General features: G+C 36.3%; 1 protein-coding gene across 2 annotated transcripts in view; it reads left to right on the top strand.

The window, feature by feature from the left end:
* aqr (aquarius intron-binding spliceosomal factor) overlaps nt 1-19,063 on the top strand; it is a 111,663-nt gene that overhangs the window by 76,366 nt on the left and 16,234 nt on the right. For both annotated transcript variants that reach the window (XR_005618343.2, XM_039650957.2), the window contains exons 29-31: nt 1,644-1,831; nt 2,514-2,685; nt 10,519-10,689. Coding sequence is in view for 1 of the 2 variants with exons in the window: in XM_039650957.2 (XP_039506891.2) it covers nt 1,644-1,831; nt 2,514-2,685; nt 10,519-10,689 (531 nt within the window). In the remaining variant the exon portion in view is untranslated. The remainder of the gene's footprint in view (nt 1-1,643; nt 1,832-2,513; nt 2,686-10,518; nt 10,690-19,063) is intronic.

The raw sequence follows: 19,063 nt of genomic DNA, 5'->3' as shown, positions 1-19,063 counted from the left end.
TAACGTATTACACCGATTTTATTTTTACCACATAATTACGGGGACATATTGAATTGATAATGAGTTTAGCTAATGTTTTAAATCTTACCCGTTTATAAATTCATTTAGTAAAACAATCGTCCAGACAAGATGATTATTAAACCAATATTATCAAACTCTGTAAGCAATAAATCAACTCTGATTTCATTTTCAAAACAATCAAAAACTGGAGACGCAAGACGGCCGGCAAGTTGTATTTGAATTAAACGAGCGCGTGTCCGTTTGTGATATTGATGTGCGCGGTGTGTGTAATAATGCGTTGCTATTGACGACGTGCATTATAAAGAAGGAAATGCCATAGAATAGAATCTTGCTTAAAAAAAACTGCATAGAGCTGCTTGTTTATTTGTTGTTTGTTGATTTTCATTCATAAAACTTGTTGAAATGTTTTCAGTGTGAGCATCAGTTCTTTTTGAACACTTTATATTTATATTTTATATTTTTACACTTTATATTTTGAACACTTTATATCTAAATTTAAGAAAACCGTGATAATATTGATAATCGCGATAATTGTGGACACTATAATCGTGATATGAAATTTTCATACCGTCCCATCCCTAATTGGTCTACTCAGCTCTGATTGGTCAGATGGCCCAGTCTGTTGTGATTGGTCTACTCTGCTCTGATTGGTCAGATGGTCCAGTCTGTTGTGATTGGTCTACTCTGCTCTGATTGGTCAGATGGCTCAGTCTGTTGTGATTGGTCTACTCTGCTCTGATTGGTCAGATGGTCCAGTCTGTTGTGATTGGTCTACTCTGCTCTGATTGGTCAGATGGCTCAGTCTGTTGTGATTGGTCTACTCTGCTCTGATTGGTCAGATGGCCCAGTCTGTTGTGATTGGTCTACTCTGCTCTGATTGGTCAGATGGCCCAGTCTGTTGTGATTGGTCTACTCTGCTCTGATTGGTCAGATGGCCCAGTCTGTTGTGATTGGTCTACTCTGCTCTGATTGGTCAGATGGTCCAGTCTGTTGTGATTGGTCTACTCTGCTCTGATTGGTCAGATGGCTCAGTCTGTTGTGATTGGTCTACTCTGCTCTGATTGGTCAGATGGCCCAGTCTGTTGTGATTGGTCTACTCTGCTCTGATTGGTCAGATGGCCCAGTCTGTTGTGATTGGTCTACTCTGCTCTGATTGGTCAGATGGCTCAGTCTGTTGTGATTGGTATGCTCTGATTGGTTGGATGGACCAATCACAACAGACTGGGTCATCTGACCAATCAGAGCAGAGTAGACCAATCACAACAGACTGGGCCATCAGCAAAATAGACATTGTTTGCAGGCCACCAATGAAGACCACAGTCTGGCATTGTGCATGTCTGTTAAATTGTTACTAAGATATATAACAGGAAGTGAGAGTGGAATTACTGACGACTCATATCATGCAGTTCAGAATCTTCTGAATAATTTTATTTTGTAGTGCACTTTGATCTTTAAAACTTTGTAGACGTTTTACATTCACAAACAGCTCTATTACACACTACATGAAAGGTCATATTCGGAAAAAGCGTTATGGAGACTATGAACTATAGTAAACATCTAGTTAGAAATAATCATGTTTTCCACACTAAATTTCGCAAATTCTCGGCCCTTGTGTCACACAGAACCCAGAGGACGGCTACAGTCGCCTCAAGCGCTGGATTATGATTGGGGATCATCATCAGTTGCCTCCTGTCATCAAGAACATGGCCTTTCAGAAATATTCCAACATGGAGCAGTCGCTGTTCACCCGCTTCGTGCGTCTGGGTGTGCCCACCGTGGACCTGGACGCCCAGGGCAGAGCACGCGCCAGGTCAGTCTGATGACTCTCAGATGACTTCTTATTGTGTTTACTAATACTAGTAAAAATAAAATATAAATATCACATGAAAAGTTTAAACTTAAAATGTGAAACGTTGCCTTGCCATGTAACTGAAGCAGAATAAGCTGAAGTACAAAAACGATTAAAACTAACACTTTATTACTTTATTATTCAACATATTGATGCATATAAATATTATACAGATATAATTTATTGAATGAATACAAATAAAACTAATACAAATGAAATATGAATAAAAATAAACAATAACTTAAAAATGTAGACCACATTCTAATGAGCAGCAACACAAAAATACACACATATTTGGTAAAATAGCAAATTTGATCATTTTTTTTAATATATTAAACTGTTTCTTATTATTACTAGAAGGATTTTTATGAAATTTTCTGTTTCTATTATTTTCTCAACTCGTCCGCCATCTTTTTTACATTACACTGCAGGTGATCCTGATTATTATAATTATTATTATTATTATTGTCACCCATTTTAACTTGGAATCCAAAGCACATTATCTTAGAAGGTAACATGATGCTGTCTTCCTTTCTATGACGCCTTAACATGCTGTTTTGTTAGCCGCTCACTAGCTTTCAGAGGTACTGTGTCCTCAGATCTGAAGTGTCCTGTTTTGCCTCTCTCTCTCTCTCTCTGGCAGTCTGTGTAACCTGTATAACTGGCGCTATAAGCAGCTGGGGAACCTCCCTCATGTTCAGCTCCAGCCCGAGTTCCAGTCACCGAACCCTGGGTTCACATACGACTTCCAGCTCGTGAACGTGGAGGACTTCAACGGCGTGGGCGAATCAGAACCCAACCCATACTTTTATCAGGTGAGCAAGTTATTATGACACACACAGATCACAAGAGTGTTTCTTTCTCCCCTGAACCATCATAAACCAGTCGTTTCCAGCATCATAAACCAGTCAAACCAGTCATTTCCAGCATCATTAACCAGTCATTTCCAGCATCATAAACCAGTCATTTCCAGCATCATAAACCAGTCATTTCCAGCATCATTAACCAGTCATTTCCAGCACGTCAGGAAGTGAACATCGTTATCTATAAAAACAAATAAATAATAATTTCATTTAAATTTTTCATTATTTATAAATGACACAGAAAAAAAGTTATGCTCAGTTTAATATTTAATTTTATTTGATATATTTTATTAGAGATTTTAACACTTTAATTTATAATGCATAATACAAGTTATGATTTTTAATGCACCATGTATGATCTCATAAATAGTTGTAACCACTGTTATAATGCATTATAATACTTAAGAAAATATGATCCATTAAATGCATGACAAGCAACTGTTACGACCTCCCCTGTCTAGGGTAGAGGAGAACAAACTGAAATAAATAAATATGGTAACACTTTACAATAAGGTTCATTAGTTATCTACATTAGTTAACTAATTTAACAATACTTCTATAGCATTTGTTAATCTTTGTTAATGTTAAATTTCAACATTTACTAATACTTTGTTAAAATCTTGTTAACATTAGTTAATCCAATGTGAAATAACATGAACAAACAATGAACAGCTGGATTTCTATTAACTAACGTTAAAGGAGAACTCCGGCGAACAATGAACCTTTGGTCTAATAAAACATCGGTACATAGTCAATCGTTCTCTGAGATTTGTTTTCATGATAATCGATTGTAAAGAGTTTTATCTCTAAAAACTGTTTAGCGTATAATGCTAGTACTGGGGGCATTGACTAAGTAAAAGAAATCGCTAGTTTATACCACTAACAAGCTTAAAATAGCCCCACACTCACACAGTAATATAATGAGGCTCCATACATGCAAAACGAAGCATTGGGAACTTTGTAAGTGTACAGACCGTTTAATAAGAAGATACTTTATGAAGACAGTTCACTTCGCGTATACAGACAGCAGCCATCTTAAAAAATAGTCTCGATAAGTCGATCCCCGAACGTCGTGCTGAGCGATCTGAACTGTATGAAGTTCAGCGAACTTCTGAACTGTATGAACCGCTTTCGGGGATCGACTTATCGAGACTATTTTTTAAGATGGCTGCTGCCTGTATACACGAAGTGAACTGTCTTCATAAAGTATCTTCTTATTAAACGGTCTGTACACTTATGCTTCGTTTTGCATGTATGGAGCCTCATTATGTTTCTGTGTTAGTGTGGGGCTATTTTGAGCCTTGTTAGTGGTATAAACTAGCGATTTCTTTTACTTAGTCAATGCCCCCATTACTAGCATTATACGCTAAACAGTTTTTAGAGATAAAACTCTTTACATTCGATTATCAAGAAAACAAATCTCAGAGAACGATTGACTAGGCACCGATGTTTTATTAGACCAAAGGTTCATTGTTCGCCGGAGTTCTCCTTTAACAAAGATTAACAAAAACAGTAACAAATGTATTGCTCATGGTTAGTTCATGTTAGTTAATACATTAACTAATTTTTAATAAATGAACCTTATTGTAAAGTGTTACCATAAATATTTATATAAAGTGCTGCCAGTATTTCTTTGACGTTTAATTAATTCTTTCTCCGGTGTTTTTTTGACTGTGAGTTTCGGTTTCCTGAACAAAGTTGATAAGTTGATAGTTGACGTTATTGATTTCTGGATTTTAATCTATCTTGATTTTTATGATCCGAGATCTTTCAGTCTATGCTGTTTTCAGTTGAAGTGAATAAAACTGAAGATTATTATTATCGCTCCTGTCATCCAATAATTACTTTGTGCTTTGTTACATATGATATAAAACAAAATCTCAGCTTTCAAATTAAAATATATATATATATATACTGTATTAAATAATTTTAGCTTATCTTCATTTTTTAATAAAGAATAAATCTGTCATGAAGGCACATCATTTTTACAACCACCATTTAAATGTTAATATTTCAACAATGAATAGAAGTAGAAATGTAATTAACTTGTGTGCAGTTTAAATATTTATGGATTTGGTTTTTTTTTTTCAGTGTTAATTATTAAATAAATCAGTTAAATTGATTATTAAATCAACTTTTTTGAGCTAAATGAAAACTTTAGTTTCTGTATACATATATATATATATATATATATATATATATATATATATATATATTTGAAGAGTTCAGATGCAAAAGCCTCTAAATGCCATTTAAAATTTTCTTCTTTATTGATGATTTTTATCAAACTTGTATATTTAAGTTCAGTAATTTCACTTAAATAACAATTAATAGGTAATCTTCATTGTCATTTAAGTGAAATCACTGAACTTAAATATACAAGCTTGATAAAAATCATCATTAAAGAAGAAAATTTCAAATGGCATTTAGAGGCTTTTGCATCTGAACTCTTCATTTATTTCTCTGCATCACTAGTTTTTCTCAAAAAATTTAACAATTTCTGAAAAATAAAATTGATATTCACACCATAAATAGCTAAATGGTTTGTTTTCAGTTTTTGTTTAGATCATTAGATTATTTAATAACGTAACATTTTGATGGTAGATCTTCTCAATGTGCAATTGAGAGTTTGGGTTTGGAACAAGAGAAAAAATAAACTAAATATGTCGATTAAAGGCAAAAATAGCTAAAGTTTATTTGAAGGTGTGGAATTATATGACCGTCATGTACAAAACTCAACTTGGACATAAAAAGGCATGTATGTAAAGAAACAGCCACTTATGTTAATGTACAAGTTGAAAGAAGGGCTAGGCATGACTTTCACGACATGGGCTTTTTTGGTGAATCGCGGCAGATTTATGTTCATTGTTCTTAAGTGGCGAGCGTATGGCATGCGGTGTGTGTGTGTGTGTGTGTCACATGAGTCCGGCTATGTACCCCTGTTACTGTTTACTAGGATCCTGGAGAGAATTGTCCTCATTACAGTATCCATGCCAACAGACACACACACAGGCACGCACGCACACGTATCTAATGAGCCGTATGAATTAGCCTCTCACAGAGGAAAGACATTGTTTGCGCACTCAGTGCTTGCAGCCGCTGAAGGAGCATCTCTTATTAGTGAGTTTGTTCCCTTATTAGTGTCCCACTGGAGCTGTTGCCTTCAGAGATCTTCCACATGCTAGACACTCTCTTGTCTTTAGACTGTCTGATATGCATGTACTCGTAAATATGATTGTAATATACACTCACCTAAAGGATTATTAGTTCAATTTCTCATTAATGCAATTATCTAATCAACCAATCACATGGCAGTTGCTTCAATGCATTTAGGGGTGTGGTCCTGGTCAAAACCACAAGATCTCCTGAACTCTGAAAGGTGATTTAATAAGTTTTGAGCGTGGCATGGTTGTTGGTGTCTGAGTATTTCACCATCTGCTCAGTTACTGGGATTTACACACACAACCATTTCTAGGGTTTACAAAGAATGGTGTGAAAAGGGAAAAACATCCAGTATGCGGCAGTCCTGTGGGCGAAAATGCCTTGTTGATGCGAGAGGTCAGAGGAGAATGGGCCGACTGATTCAAGCTGATAGAAGAGCAACTTTGACTGAAATAACCACTCGATACAACCGAGGTATGCAGCAAAGCATTTGTGAAGCCACAACACGCACAACCTTGAGGCGGATGGGCTACACCAGCAGAAGACCCCACCGGGTACCACTCATCTCCACTACTAATAGGAAAAAGAGGCGACAATTTGCAAGAGGTCACCAAAATTGGACAGTTGAAGACTGGAAAAACGTTGCCAGGTCTGATGAGTCTCGATTTCAGATGGTAGTGTCAGAATTTGGCGTAAACAGAATGAGAACATGGATCCATCATGCCTTGTTCCCACTGTGCAGGCTGGTGGTGGTGGTGTAATGGCGTAGGGGATGTTTTCTTGGCACACTTTAGGCCCCTTAGTGCCAATTGGGCATCGTTTAAATGCCAAGGCCTACCTGAGCATTGTGTCTGACCATGTCCATCCCTTTATGGCCACCATGTCCCCATCCTCTGATGGCTACTTCCAGCAGGATAATGCACCATGTCACAAAGCTCCAATCATTTCAAATTGGTTTCTTGAACATGACAATGAGTTGACTGTACTAAAATGGCCGCCACAGTCACCAGATCTCAACCCAATAGAGCATCTTTGGGATGTGGTGGAACGGGAGCTTCGTGTCCACAAATCTCCATCAACTGCAAGATGCTATCCTATCAATATAGGCCAACATTTCCAAAGAATGCTTTCAGCACTTGAAGACGAAAGAGGTTCAAACACAGTATTAGTGTGGTGTTCCTAATAATCTTTTAGGGGAGTGTGTAAAAAAAGATAATCAGGATCAATTTGAACCATACTGAATGTTGTTAGTCAAATTAGGTCAAGAGAATAGTTACATTTCGCTTTAAAGCTACAATACCCAAGATTTAGATGCCGCTAGAGGGCGCTACATTCAAAACGACAACAACGGCTTTACTTGATGACGACGTGGAGGAACGCGGAATGATGGGAACTGTTGTTTTCAACTCCACCGTGGATAAATCAGTCAGACAGGAATCGAAAATTAGTTGCCATGGATGAGGTAAAGTTAGATTTCTATAAATGTTGCGTTTACATACTTGTTTTTCCGTAAACTGAAGTAACCGCAAGAGAAGTCAGGTTTAAGTAAATTAGTTATCACAGATGTTACTGTACGAGTCACTGGACGAAGCTATGGTGGAGAGGGTTTGAAGAGGCATGTCTCTTGCAAGGAGTTGACGTGGCTGGTCCTCCTTTTTGGTAACTTTATAAAAATAAAAAATCATGTACATTTGACTCATCTTTTCATGTCGTGTAAGTATTCAACCACAGCTACAGTTTCACAAAATTAACGTTAAGGGGGTCGCACACCGGACGAGAAGCTGCAGCGCCGCGTCGCGCCACATATTTAAAATTCGAACACATTATTATCTATAAGTGTACACATACCGGGGGCGCCTTTCGGCGTCTGTCCGCGGCGCCCGGCAGCAACGTCTCAGGACCGTGTTCAAAATCCTGCTGCGCCACAGAGCGCCATTTACATGGTTTATTTTTGTCTCAAAACGTTGCTAATGGATCCTGACTTCGCCCTATGCTTCAATATGCATTTTGCTTTGCAGTCATTTACAGAAATCAGCTGCTTGAATGACAATTGCTGATGTTATTAGATTTTTCAGGTGAGATTCTCAATTCATTCAGTTAACGGATGCTCTGAGGTAAATTTTTCAGACTGCAGACTCAGCAACGATTGTATTTAATTGTACAGTACAATCATAACATAGAACAGACATTATCCTCATTTCCTGTCATTAAACATAACAATATTGCTGGCCATACACTGATGAGAAAGTGCGCGTCCGGTGTTCCATAACGTTACTGTGGAGTTGTCCTAAACGTGGCGCGGCGCTTCTCGTCCGGTGTGCGACCCCCTTTACAGCCAACAGTTCACATTCCCAGAATAAATGAGAAGAATAATTGTGCTCCATTCCATAACAAAAATTCGCGAAACAAGCTGACGTTTGTTGCTTGATAGACGCTAACGCACAACTACAACTACCGCATTTGTCCAGGACTACACGTAGTACGAGCGGAAACCGAGGTAAGCGGATATGACGCGATTGACTCGCGACTCCCAGCTCACCCCTGCTCACACGCCCCGTTTCCTTGGTTAAAATCTCAATTTTCTCACGATTTAAACATTGATTGAAACGTTTGGAATATTGTAAGTTATCATCTTAACTAAATATATAACACTGGCCTTGTGATTTTGGTATATTTTAATGCAAAAATCTTAGGTATTGCACCTTTAATTTTTAGGGTTATTGGTAATACTTCATAAGTGGTTACGTTTTTTTCATAATTTAAATAATACAAATAAAACATCAGGATGTTAAACACTATGACATTATATAATGATCAACAGATTATTAGTTTAGTTAACCTAGAAAGAAATGTGTTTACATATGTTCCTGTTTGGGTTTTCCAGTTTTAGTATTTTAATGTGTTTCTAGAAAATACTCTGGCACTTCAACTTCAAGTATAGCTAATTATATAAAAGAAATTGAATGGGATGTAAATAAAGAGCTGAAACTCGTCCTCATTTACTGCACATGATCTGTTGAGCTTTTTGTAATGTTTATAATGTAGTCATTTAAATCTTTTCAAACAAAAAACGGATGTTATTATTACATATAAGCTTGTAAACAATTCAGACTTTGTGTCTGAACATTAGTGTGCACATGCTGAGCATGCATTCAAATACTAATCAGATGTCCAATTGTCCATCAGCCACTGGGCTCAATGTGGAGATGAATACGTGTCTCTACACCGCAGAGGAATAAGTCCAGGCTGTGTTTCCTCATGCTCCAGGCATCTTTAACTGCTTTATGGTGCAACATTGACCCGCTGTCCTTTAAAAGAGCATGTGATTCCTGAAGCAGTTCACTCCGATAATCAATAATGTTAACCACGATCAGTCTTTGTCTGTTTAACGTTCTTGCTCTCTTTACTTGCTTTGATTTCTATTTTTGTGTGTGTGAAATAATGCTCAGATCAACTCTAAAACTTCTAAACCCTCATGTCGACATTATAAACGCATCAAATAAAACATTTATTGAAAACATTATAAAAGTTAAATCTTAACCATATGAAATAAGTATTGTTTTAACCAGTCTGGCGATTCTTCTCTGACCTCTTAAAGGATTAGTTCACTTATGAAAAAACATTTGCTGATAATTTACTCACCCCCATGTCATCCAAGATGTCCATGTCTTTCTTTCTTCAGTCGAAAAGAAATTAAGGTTTTTGATGAAAACATTCCAGGATTTTTCTCCATATAATGGACTTCAATGGGAACCAGACGGTCCAAAAGAGAGTTAATAACAGTTTCAGATGCAGCTTCAAATGTCTTTAAACGACACCAGACGATGAATAAGGGTCTTATCATGCGAAAGTTATTTTAAATTATTTTATTATTTCAATTATTTTGAAATAATAAATAATAAAATTATTTTTATTTCAAAACTTATTCCAAAAATGTCACTTTTCTAAGGACAAATGCGAGCCTTGCTCTATTCTGCCGGAAGTACAGAATCAAAATCGTCCGACATCGTTGTTTTACCTTTTAATTCCTTTTTTGTAAACGGTGTTTGAGTTAGTTTTCACGTTCAACCTATGCGTTCAACTTGTAAACACTGACTCTGTACTTTCGGCTACGTCGCCCGTGACCTTTTGAACGTAATTACGTATTAGGTGACGTTACAAACGCGCCTCACAGAATGGAGAAAGGCTAGCATTTGTCCTTAGAAAAGTTACATTTTTGGAATAAGCTTTGAAATAACCGATCGTTTCGCATGATAAGACCCTTATTCATCGTCTGGTGTCGTTTAAAGACATTTGAAGCTGCATCTGAAACTGTTATTAACTGTCGTTTGGACCGTCTGGTTCCCATTGAAGTCCATTATATGGAGAAAAATCCTGGAATGTTTTCATCAAAAACCTTAATTTCTTTTCGAGGAAAGAAAGACATGGACATCTTGGATGACATGGGTGTGAGTAAAGTGAACTACTCCTTTAACATGTTGATGCCATGTTGATCATGTTTTGATTTACGTTTCAAGTATGACCCAGTAGGCTTTATAAGGTTTAGATGGTCGGCAGTGACGTTATTAACTGTATAGTGCGAGATGTTGAATCCATGTAACCTGTGTGTGTTTGTCTTTGCAGAATCTGGCAGAAGCCGAGTATTCGGTGGCGCTGTTCATGTACATGCGTTTGCTGGGATATCCTGCCGAACGCATCAGTATACTGACCACCTACAACGGCCAGAAGCATCTGATACGAGACGTCATCAACCAGAGATGTGCCAACAACTCGTTCTTCGGACAGCCCAATAAAGTAAGACCAACTGATATGAGGATTTCCTGACGTGACATCCGTGTGTATTTCACCTTCAAGAGCGTCATACGGGTGGCCGAGTGAACTGCAGTGGCAATTTGATTAATGTGTCCTGTGCTCTACATGACCTTTTTCTGCCCTGTATTCACTATTTTCCCTCTTTTGCAGCAGTGGACTGGTTTGCTTTAGCTTGTTGTTGATTGTGATTGGCAGACAGACTCACTAAAGCGTGTCCTTCTGGCTGGTGTTTGGTCGAAGTGTTGCTAACAGTCTGTCAGAATTGTACAACAGTGCAAATCGATCCTGCAGTGGTTTCTATCAGCCGTTTCATTAAAGACACGAGTGAGCACAAACCAAATAAATAAACCGATGCCGTTTGCCCAGACGTTTCGTTTATGAGCTTTCAAGACCGCAAAACAAGAATCTCATTGCCTTTGGGGGACATAATGGAAAATTCAATTTAAAGGAACCTCATCATTTACTCACCCGTGTGACCTAATGTGGAACACGAACGGTGAGATTTAAAGGCACAAAATATCCCCAAAATATTTGTTTAGATGTGTGCTTTATAGGGCTGGGTATTGACACAAATTTCACGATTCAATTCAATTTCGATTCACAAGCTTGCAATTCGATTCGATTTCGATTCAATATTGATTATTTTGGATATCAGTTACAATAAATGGCAAATTTTCATTGGTATGGCATAAATGGCAAACTAATGCTGTAAACTATGGGAGTCTAGTTGTAGCCTATAGACTTCATTAGCCTAATATGAAGGTAATAATGAACTGTTTTGTAGCTATACAAACACTTAAATTACACTTTTATTTATTTTTATAATAAGAAGATTATATGAAATATAAACATTTAAAGGGTGGCTGTCATAAAAACTTGCCAGATTTATTCAAATATGCATTAAATATTGAAGAACATTAATAATGGATATGTAATATGGTGTATATATTTAGCAAAATGCTCCTCTCTAGAGTTATTTTTTCTTGCTGACTAACGAGTTTATGTGGGTTTTCTGAGGTAAATATGACGATCACATTGATTACAAGCTGTTTAACTGACGTCTTTCCACGGTTGAAACGCTGATTGAGTGAATAAATGTGACATGATACGGATTTGGATAAGTTGTACTCTATCTTTAACACACTTTCAGATGCTCGTTCATGTTTATTTGGCGCTGTGACTGGTATTATTAAGCCGGAGGAGAGATCAGCGCTGCTGCTTCTCCAGAGCGATCTCACGCCACAGCGCCAAAACGCTATTTATGTTTTTGAATTTCTAAAGAAAATGGACGTAATTTGAAAATTGAGACTTTGTTTCATATCAATAGTAACAAAGGACAAAGATTATTGTGAGTTTTTGGATGTGCGCAGCCGCGATACAATGATCCCATTCATTCAAATGAAACAGGATGACTAATCGATTCTTGAGATTTAAGAATCGATATCGGTTCGTAAAAATGAGAAGCGATTAATATCGAGAAATCGATATTTATTACCCAGCCCTAGTGCTTTACATTGTCCCAAATCAGCAATTCTAACCGCTGTAACGGACCGCGTCATATTCCAGTTTTACTTTTTACTTCCTAAAATTATCTGCATGCCATTTAGCAACACAAGCCATTCAGCATTTATTAATATGATACTGCCATTGCAGTAACGTTATAACATAACTTTAAACTCTTTAAGTGTCGCGCCACATTTTTGAATAAACATGAAAATGCACAATCCGCACTTAAATGATTGTAAATGAAGAATGCTTTGGTATATAAATGTATGATTGGTCTTGTTTTAATCCAGACATTTGGCAGAAATTTGTAAATAAATTAAGAAAGTGAAACAGGAAAAAAAGTTGTAGAAGTTTGAAATTTTTGATAATTAAAAATTGTATTATTCATATTTTATATAAAATATATTTTTTCCAAACCTGGTGTACTCTAAAACTGCAAGAAATTCAAAGACAAAACTCGGGACAAGTTGTGTTTCAAATTTTAGGTTGATATGTCCAAAAATGAGCTTTCAGTAAGAGCTTGTTTGGGCGCAGTACCAAACTTTTCCACTAGGGCACAACCAGACTCCATTACTACCCATATAAGGGCGCCTCCATTTCCATATGTATTTTGAGTGATCTGAACCATTGTTTTATGCAATTTATATAGACATCCTATTTTGAAGAAGTAAGGGAAGTTTGGCATATTTTTATATGAATAGCTACGCATTTATTGTTTAGAATAAGCGAACAATCCTGCGCCTTTAACACTGTGTAACCTGCTCTTTCATACGGTGGAAGTGAATGGGGCCATATAAGTAGTCCATGATACACATGATTTGTGCATTACATTCAAAGTCTTCTGAAGTAATTGGACGCTTAATATACAGTAATATTATCAGTTTAACACAATTGAATGAGGAAAAATACTTGAACTAAATTGTGCAGGACAATGACTATTGTCTTCTGTAGAGCTGCTTTATCACATTCATTTGAATTGCATTGAATCAACACTGAACTCACTTACAACAGCTTATTTTTACCTGCAATAACCATTGCTTGATTTATGTATTTCGTGGACCTCTTGAAGTGACGCATGAGAGTAGGAGTGGAACGATATTCGAACCGAACCGAAAAAACGCGATACAAAATCTCGATACTCTCATGGCGTACCGAACACGCCCCGCCCCCCTGCTACCCTGGCCCTGTTACCCTGGCCCCGCCCCCTGCTACCCCGGCCCCGCCCAGCCCGGCTCATTACACCTCATGTCATCTCAAATTCAGTTTTGTAGCCTAACCACCATTAACACCAATAATAATAAGAAAGGTGCAATCTTTAACGTTCTGTTTTATCATGAAATTTAAACAATAAATGCCGTTTTGGCGCTTTAGAGGTGGCCTGACAGATCATCTGTACTAGCTCCTCATTTCAAGCAGGAGTAAACGCAATCATCTCTTCCTCATTAACAGAATAAACATGACTGGACTCCTGAAGGTGTGTTGAAAGATACAGTATACTTACTGAAAGGGTTCATAACTTGTGTAATCGCTCAATTAGTGTTTTAGCAGCGGAAATACGTCAATAAAACAGCGTAGCTTGTCACTAGCATAATATTTACCTCAGCAGAAGTCATTCAGTGTCCACAACTTGTTGGTTCCTAGAGATATGAACTCTTGCACTAAATAAGTGCAATATATTAGTCTATATATTATATTTTTCTTAACCTGTTAATCTTGATTATTTAATGTATGTTTAAAATATCTTTCATGAAAATGACGGCAACTGTGTCAATTATTATATTCCAATAACAAATTAGAGTAAAGTTAATGCAAAAACTGCCTTATGTTCAGTTTACGCGTTTTCATACAATGTGTTGTGTGTTGATTATTAAATCTAAAAAATAAATAGCATCTGAATTTAGGCTAAAAGTCTAGGCTCTGTTGTTAACCTTTAATGTTATAGTAATGTGCGGCTCCCTATATAGTTTACAGCATTAGCACATTTTTTTAAATTAATTAAACGTTTAATTAATTTAAAGACAAAGACACAATTTTCATTAACCCCTTAGCGGTCACCCCCCTTTTTGAGAATGGGGGTTAAAATGCACTATTCAAACTGAAATGGTTGTAATTTAACAATGCTTTGGAATATACCCAAGTTTGGTCTTGTTTTAAAGAAAACACTCAGCAGATTATTGCTGAAGTGAAAACACTTCAAAAAATGAAAGTATGAAAAAGTTATGAAAGTTTAAATTTACAGTAAATCAAATATACTGTACTATATTTTTATTTTATTTAAAATATATATATTTTACAAAATATTTTTTACTCTAAATTTCTATAATATTAAAGCCATAAATCTTATCAACTTATGTTCCAAATTTGAAGTTGATATCACAAAAATTGAAGTTCCCATGAGATTTTGTTTAGGCGTAGTACCATAAATAGCCACCGGGTGCCATTGAGTTCCATTGAATTTAGTTGTATACATTCTGCCTTAACAAATTAATACATTTCTGTCCAAATATCAATTCTGTCACAAAATTTGGAACCTTCAGACTCAGACCTTTCTGACAATATGTGTTTTGTCAAGATTAATAAAGGTTTTGATCATAAATTATGAAAAATAAGGATGCCCAAAAGGGGAGGAGCCTGATAAAATAAGTACCGTTTCTATGGTAACGCAACGTTCAATTATAAAATGGTTTTCACACGATGAATTCTGAGTTTGTAAGCTTTCAAATGATACCTAATTTATGATAACTACTAAAATATGTGATATAATAAAAAGGCGATAAAAAATAATATTATATTTTAGAGGATAATAAATATAAATATTATAATTTTTAGAGGATAAAATTATACTATAATTTTTTATTTTTCATTGAAAAATACTAGATTATATGTTTTATTATGAACTTTTAGCATAAAAACAGAAGTTTGAATGATTAAAAGTGGGTGCATCGACTTTTTGTGACAAAGGTCAGACCTCCTGTTATGATGCAGATTTTTTGAGGTGCACTCTTGTCATAAATTCATCAATTACTCTTCCTACATAATTTGTAACACAAAACAGGGGTAGAATATCTATTTAGAAGTCTTAGACCTTTCCAGTGATATATTATTTGTCATAATTAGATTAGGATTTAATAGAAATATAGTCAAGTAAAGTTAGGCGTCCCGGTACTGGGACGTTGACAGTTAAGGGGATAAACCACTGTTTAAAAAAACAAAACAAAAAAGCCATTTTAGCTTTCTAAACAAAAGCAGAGGCGTCAAAACCGCGGGAAAACCGAACCGCCAGTTTTGTGTTTCGTTCCATGATGATAGCACGTGTGTGAAGGACTGTGTTTGCACGCAGGGGTTAACTGGAAGCTCCGGGTGTGGATGAGATCAGCCCAGTCCCTCATTAGCATTAAACATTTCTTCAGTACAGAAATGGGCCACTCTCACTTGAGTCTGCACATCATGCATTGAGCGGGCAGAGAGCACGTGTCCACATTTCCAGAGACTCGCTGATAAATTTCACATTGGACACCATCTGCTGAGAGGCAGCGCTCGAGCAACCGAGCAGCTCAGAATTATAATGAGACACCAGCCTAATTTAACACTCAGCCACAGGAAATGAAACACAACACTTGTCACTGCGATCAGATGTCATGACCAGACCCAGACTCGGCTCACATCTCAACTCTGCATAATTTTGAGTTTATTTCTCTATATAAATACATTTGTCTTGACTTGATGTTTCCAACTTTAAAGGGGACATATCATGCAAAATCCACTTTTTTAGCCCTTAAATGCATTTTGTTGTATATTTGGAGTGTTTATAAGTACAGAAAAGATGAAATTATTCTCTTCAGGTGATTCGTTTATATCTTTATGTTCTGTTTTGGTCATATTTTTCAACCTGTTCAGATTTTTCTGTTCTCTATGACGTTTTTTGAACTATAACCTCGCCGTATTTGCAGCGGAACTGCCAAATAAGGACATCGACTACCGGTCCAACACTTCGAGCAATCCGCCATTATTATTTCCTGAAGAGGGCAGCACTAAGACGCTTTTACACCATATATTGTAGAGATAGAACACTTTATACACAAATGTCAAAAAAGTTACTCGAATCAATGACTGGTATTAATAAAGATCCATTCTTACAGATCATTAACTAAAAAAAGTTGGTACTTAACTGTCACCGTCCCACAGGTAATATCTTATATTATAACACAATAATATCTTAGTAAATACCTTAAATAATATTGACAAACTATATATCATTTGAAAGCTTACAATCTCTAGTTTCCATATTTGGTGACTGATTTTCATAATATATTACAGAGGAGCCATAATTTATCAATATAAAACAAGAATATTTTCATACTCATAAGGCGTGTTCAGACCTTTATTTTAAAATAGCAGTAAACATGAAAAATCATGAAAAAATGGTAGATACCTCAGTTTGTTTTCATGCCAAAAGTTCAAAAGATAGAATCCATTCAATTATTTTGGAAAAAAAAGGTCTGAAAAGTTTGAAATATCAAGAAAAAAATAGTAAATTCACCATTTGTGACGTGGCAGCTAGCTATGACTTACATGCGTGTTCTTTGAATGTGTTTCTTAGAGGTTCAATTCATATCAAAATCTGCCAAACTTCCCATACTACTTCTGAATAGGATCTCTACTTCAGAAATTGTATGAAAATTGTGAAAATAATGGTTCATATCACTCAAAACAGGAATGGAAATGCAGGCGCCCTCATATGGGCAGTAATGGAGTCTGATTCTGCCCTAGTGAAAAAGTTTGGTACTGCGCTCAAACAAAATCTTACTGAAAGCTCATTTTTTGAGATATCAACCTAAAATTTGAAACACAACTTGTTCAGATTTTTGGCTTTGATCTTTCTGACATTTTAGAGTAGCCCAGGTTTTGAAAATATATATTTTATGTAAAATATGAATAATTAATATTTTTACATTGTACATTTCCATAAACTCAAACTTCTATAACTGTTTTTCTGTTTCACTTTCTTAATTTATTTCACTTCTACAAAAATCTGCCAAATGTCTTCTTTAAAACCAGACCAATCATATGTCTATATTCCAAAGCATTCTTGAATTACAACCATTTAAGTTCGAAATGTGCATTTTCATGTCTATTCAAAAAAGGGGGGGTGACAGTTAACAGGTAAGTGTTTAGTTACTTTTTAACGTACCGGCAGTTTAGTTCGCTAGAATCGCTCCCGGTTAGTCTCTGTCTATCCCGGGGTTTACCGCAGGCCGTATCCGGATCTGATGAAGGACCTGCGCCTGCACATGACGACAACGCAGTCCTGAAGTGTCACTAGTCTGCCCCCTGTGAAGGCCTTCCTCACTTTACCTCGGCACAGATTTCGTTTCATTTATTTATTTATTTCAACAAGGACAATGTCCAAAAAGCATTAATTAAAGACGCTTTGCACCAGATTAAGCTTAAGCTAGTTTCCATCTGCAGTCCCTGAGCAGGTGAATTACAATATAAAATATAATAATTAGTCACTCAAATACAGCTATCAATTAATTCATTCATCCATTCTCCATTTCAACCATCAGTCCAGCTAAATCATACCAAGAATACTACAATAAAGTCATATTTACATGCACAATCATCTATGCTGGCACAACTGGTTGTTCAATAGCAAAACTGTTTTTTCATCATTGTCAAATTTATTATTCCAGTTCACATGGATCCGCGGAAATGACTATAAATCCTGTGTTACGCTGTAATTTGGCGATGGCACGTCGTAAAGAAAGAACACACCCCTGTGCACATACATATTCAAACGCGCATAACCTATATAGACTAAACTCGTAATATCATACCTGCCAACATGTACGCATTTTGCGTAGTGGGCACGCATTTTGAACCTCAAAGTACGCTGGTACGATTGGTCATGTGACAGGACTCCTGTCTATTCATTGTTAACTGTTTCCATAAATATATTTGGATTGGCTAAAGTTTATTCAGCTAATGCATGTCCTGTTTATAATGTGTAGCCTAATGTTCAAATGCAACTAAAGCACAAATATAAGCCCTTTTCCCTGTAGGATTTAATATTATATTTGGATATTGGAAAAATCAATTAAGTAGCCAATTTAAAATAAATAACATGTACACGTTTTTTTACTGGTATCTAGGTTTTTTTTTAAATTATTTTACACTAATTGACCAGCACAGATTATATGCAATACAATACTAATCAATCATGAATAAAGAAATGGAGTTGAGTAGGATTGAAACTTTGTACTTCCACTGTTGCATTGCAGTGCAAGTTAAAATTAGTATTTGCGCCGCCACATAAAAGTACTCATAAAATTTCTTCTTGGTTGGCAGGTATGTAATATGCATGTGCACGGCGTCACCGTTTTCATGGTTTCATGGAGATAACGTTTATTAAAAACTTGCACCTTAGAAGCCATTTCAAAGTTTTTTGTTCTCGAGCACCATCGTCAGCAAATGAACGGCCAGAACACACATTAAAAGTTTTACGTTTTCTGTTGCAAGCCGCCTCTAAGTTAATAACTAATGATCTTTACAACGCAAGTGAATCAATCAAAATCTAACTTTAGCTGGATTATAACTTTATTCTAGATCTGCTGTGAAGCCCAAACTATCTCTGTTACTGTAATCTCCTATTATCACTGTAAATCTGCTGTGAAACGATCTATATTGTTAAAAGCGCTGTATAAATGAAGGTGACTTGGCTTGAACAGCACAAACAGCGCTGGTTTATTTAGACCGGCTGTAGTCACGTAGCCGACACATAGCAGTGTTATGGCCGTGTTTGTTCCTCAAGTCTGTGCAAACACACGGCTGGCCGGCTCCAGAACGCCAA

The sequence above is a fragment of the Pimephales promelas genome, chromosome 15 (genome assembly GCF_988280905.1).
Source record: "Pimephales promelas chromosome 15, fPimPro1.hap1.1, whole genome shotgun sequence".
Lineage (NCBI taxonomy): Eukaryota > Metazoa > Chordata > Actinopteri > Cypriniformes > Leuciscidae > Pimephales > Pimephales promelas.
Note: the sequence above shows the minus strand (reverse complement) of the source record. Positions and strands in the feature narration are given on the sequence as shown.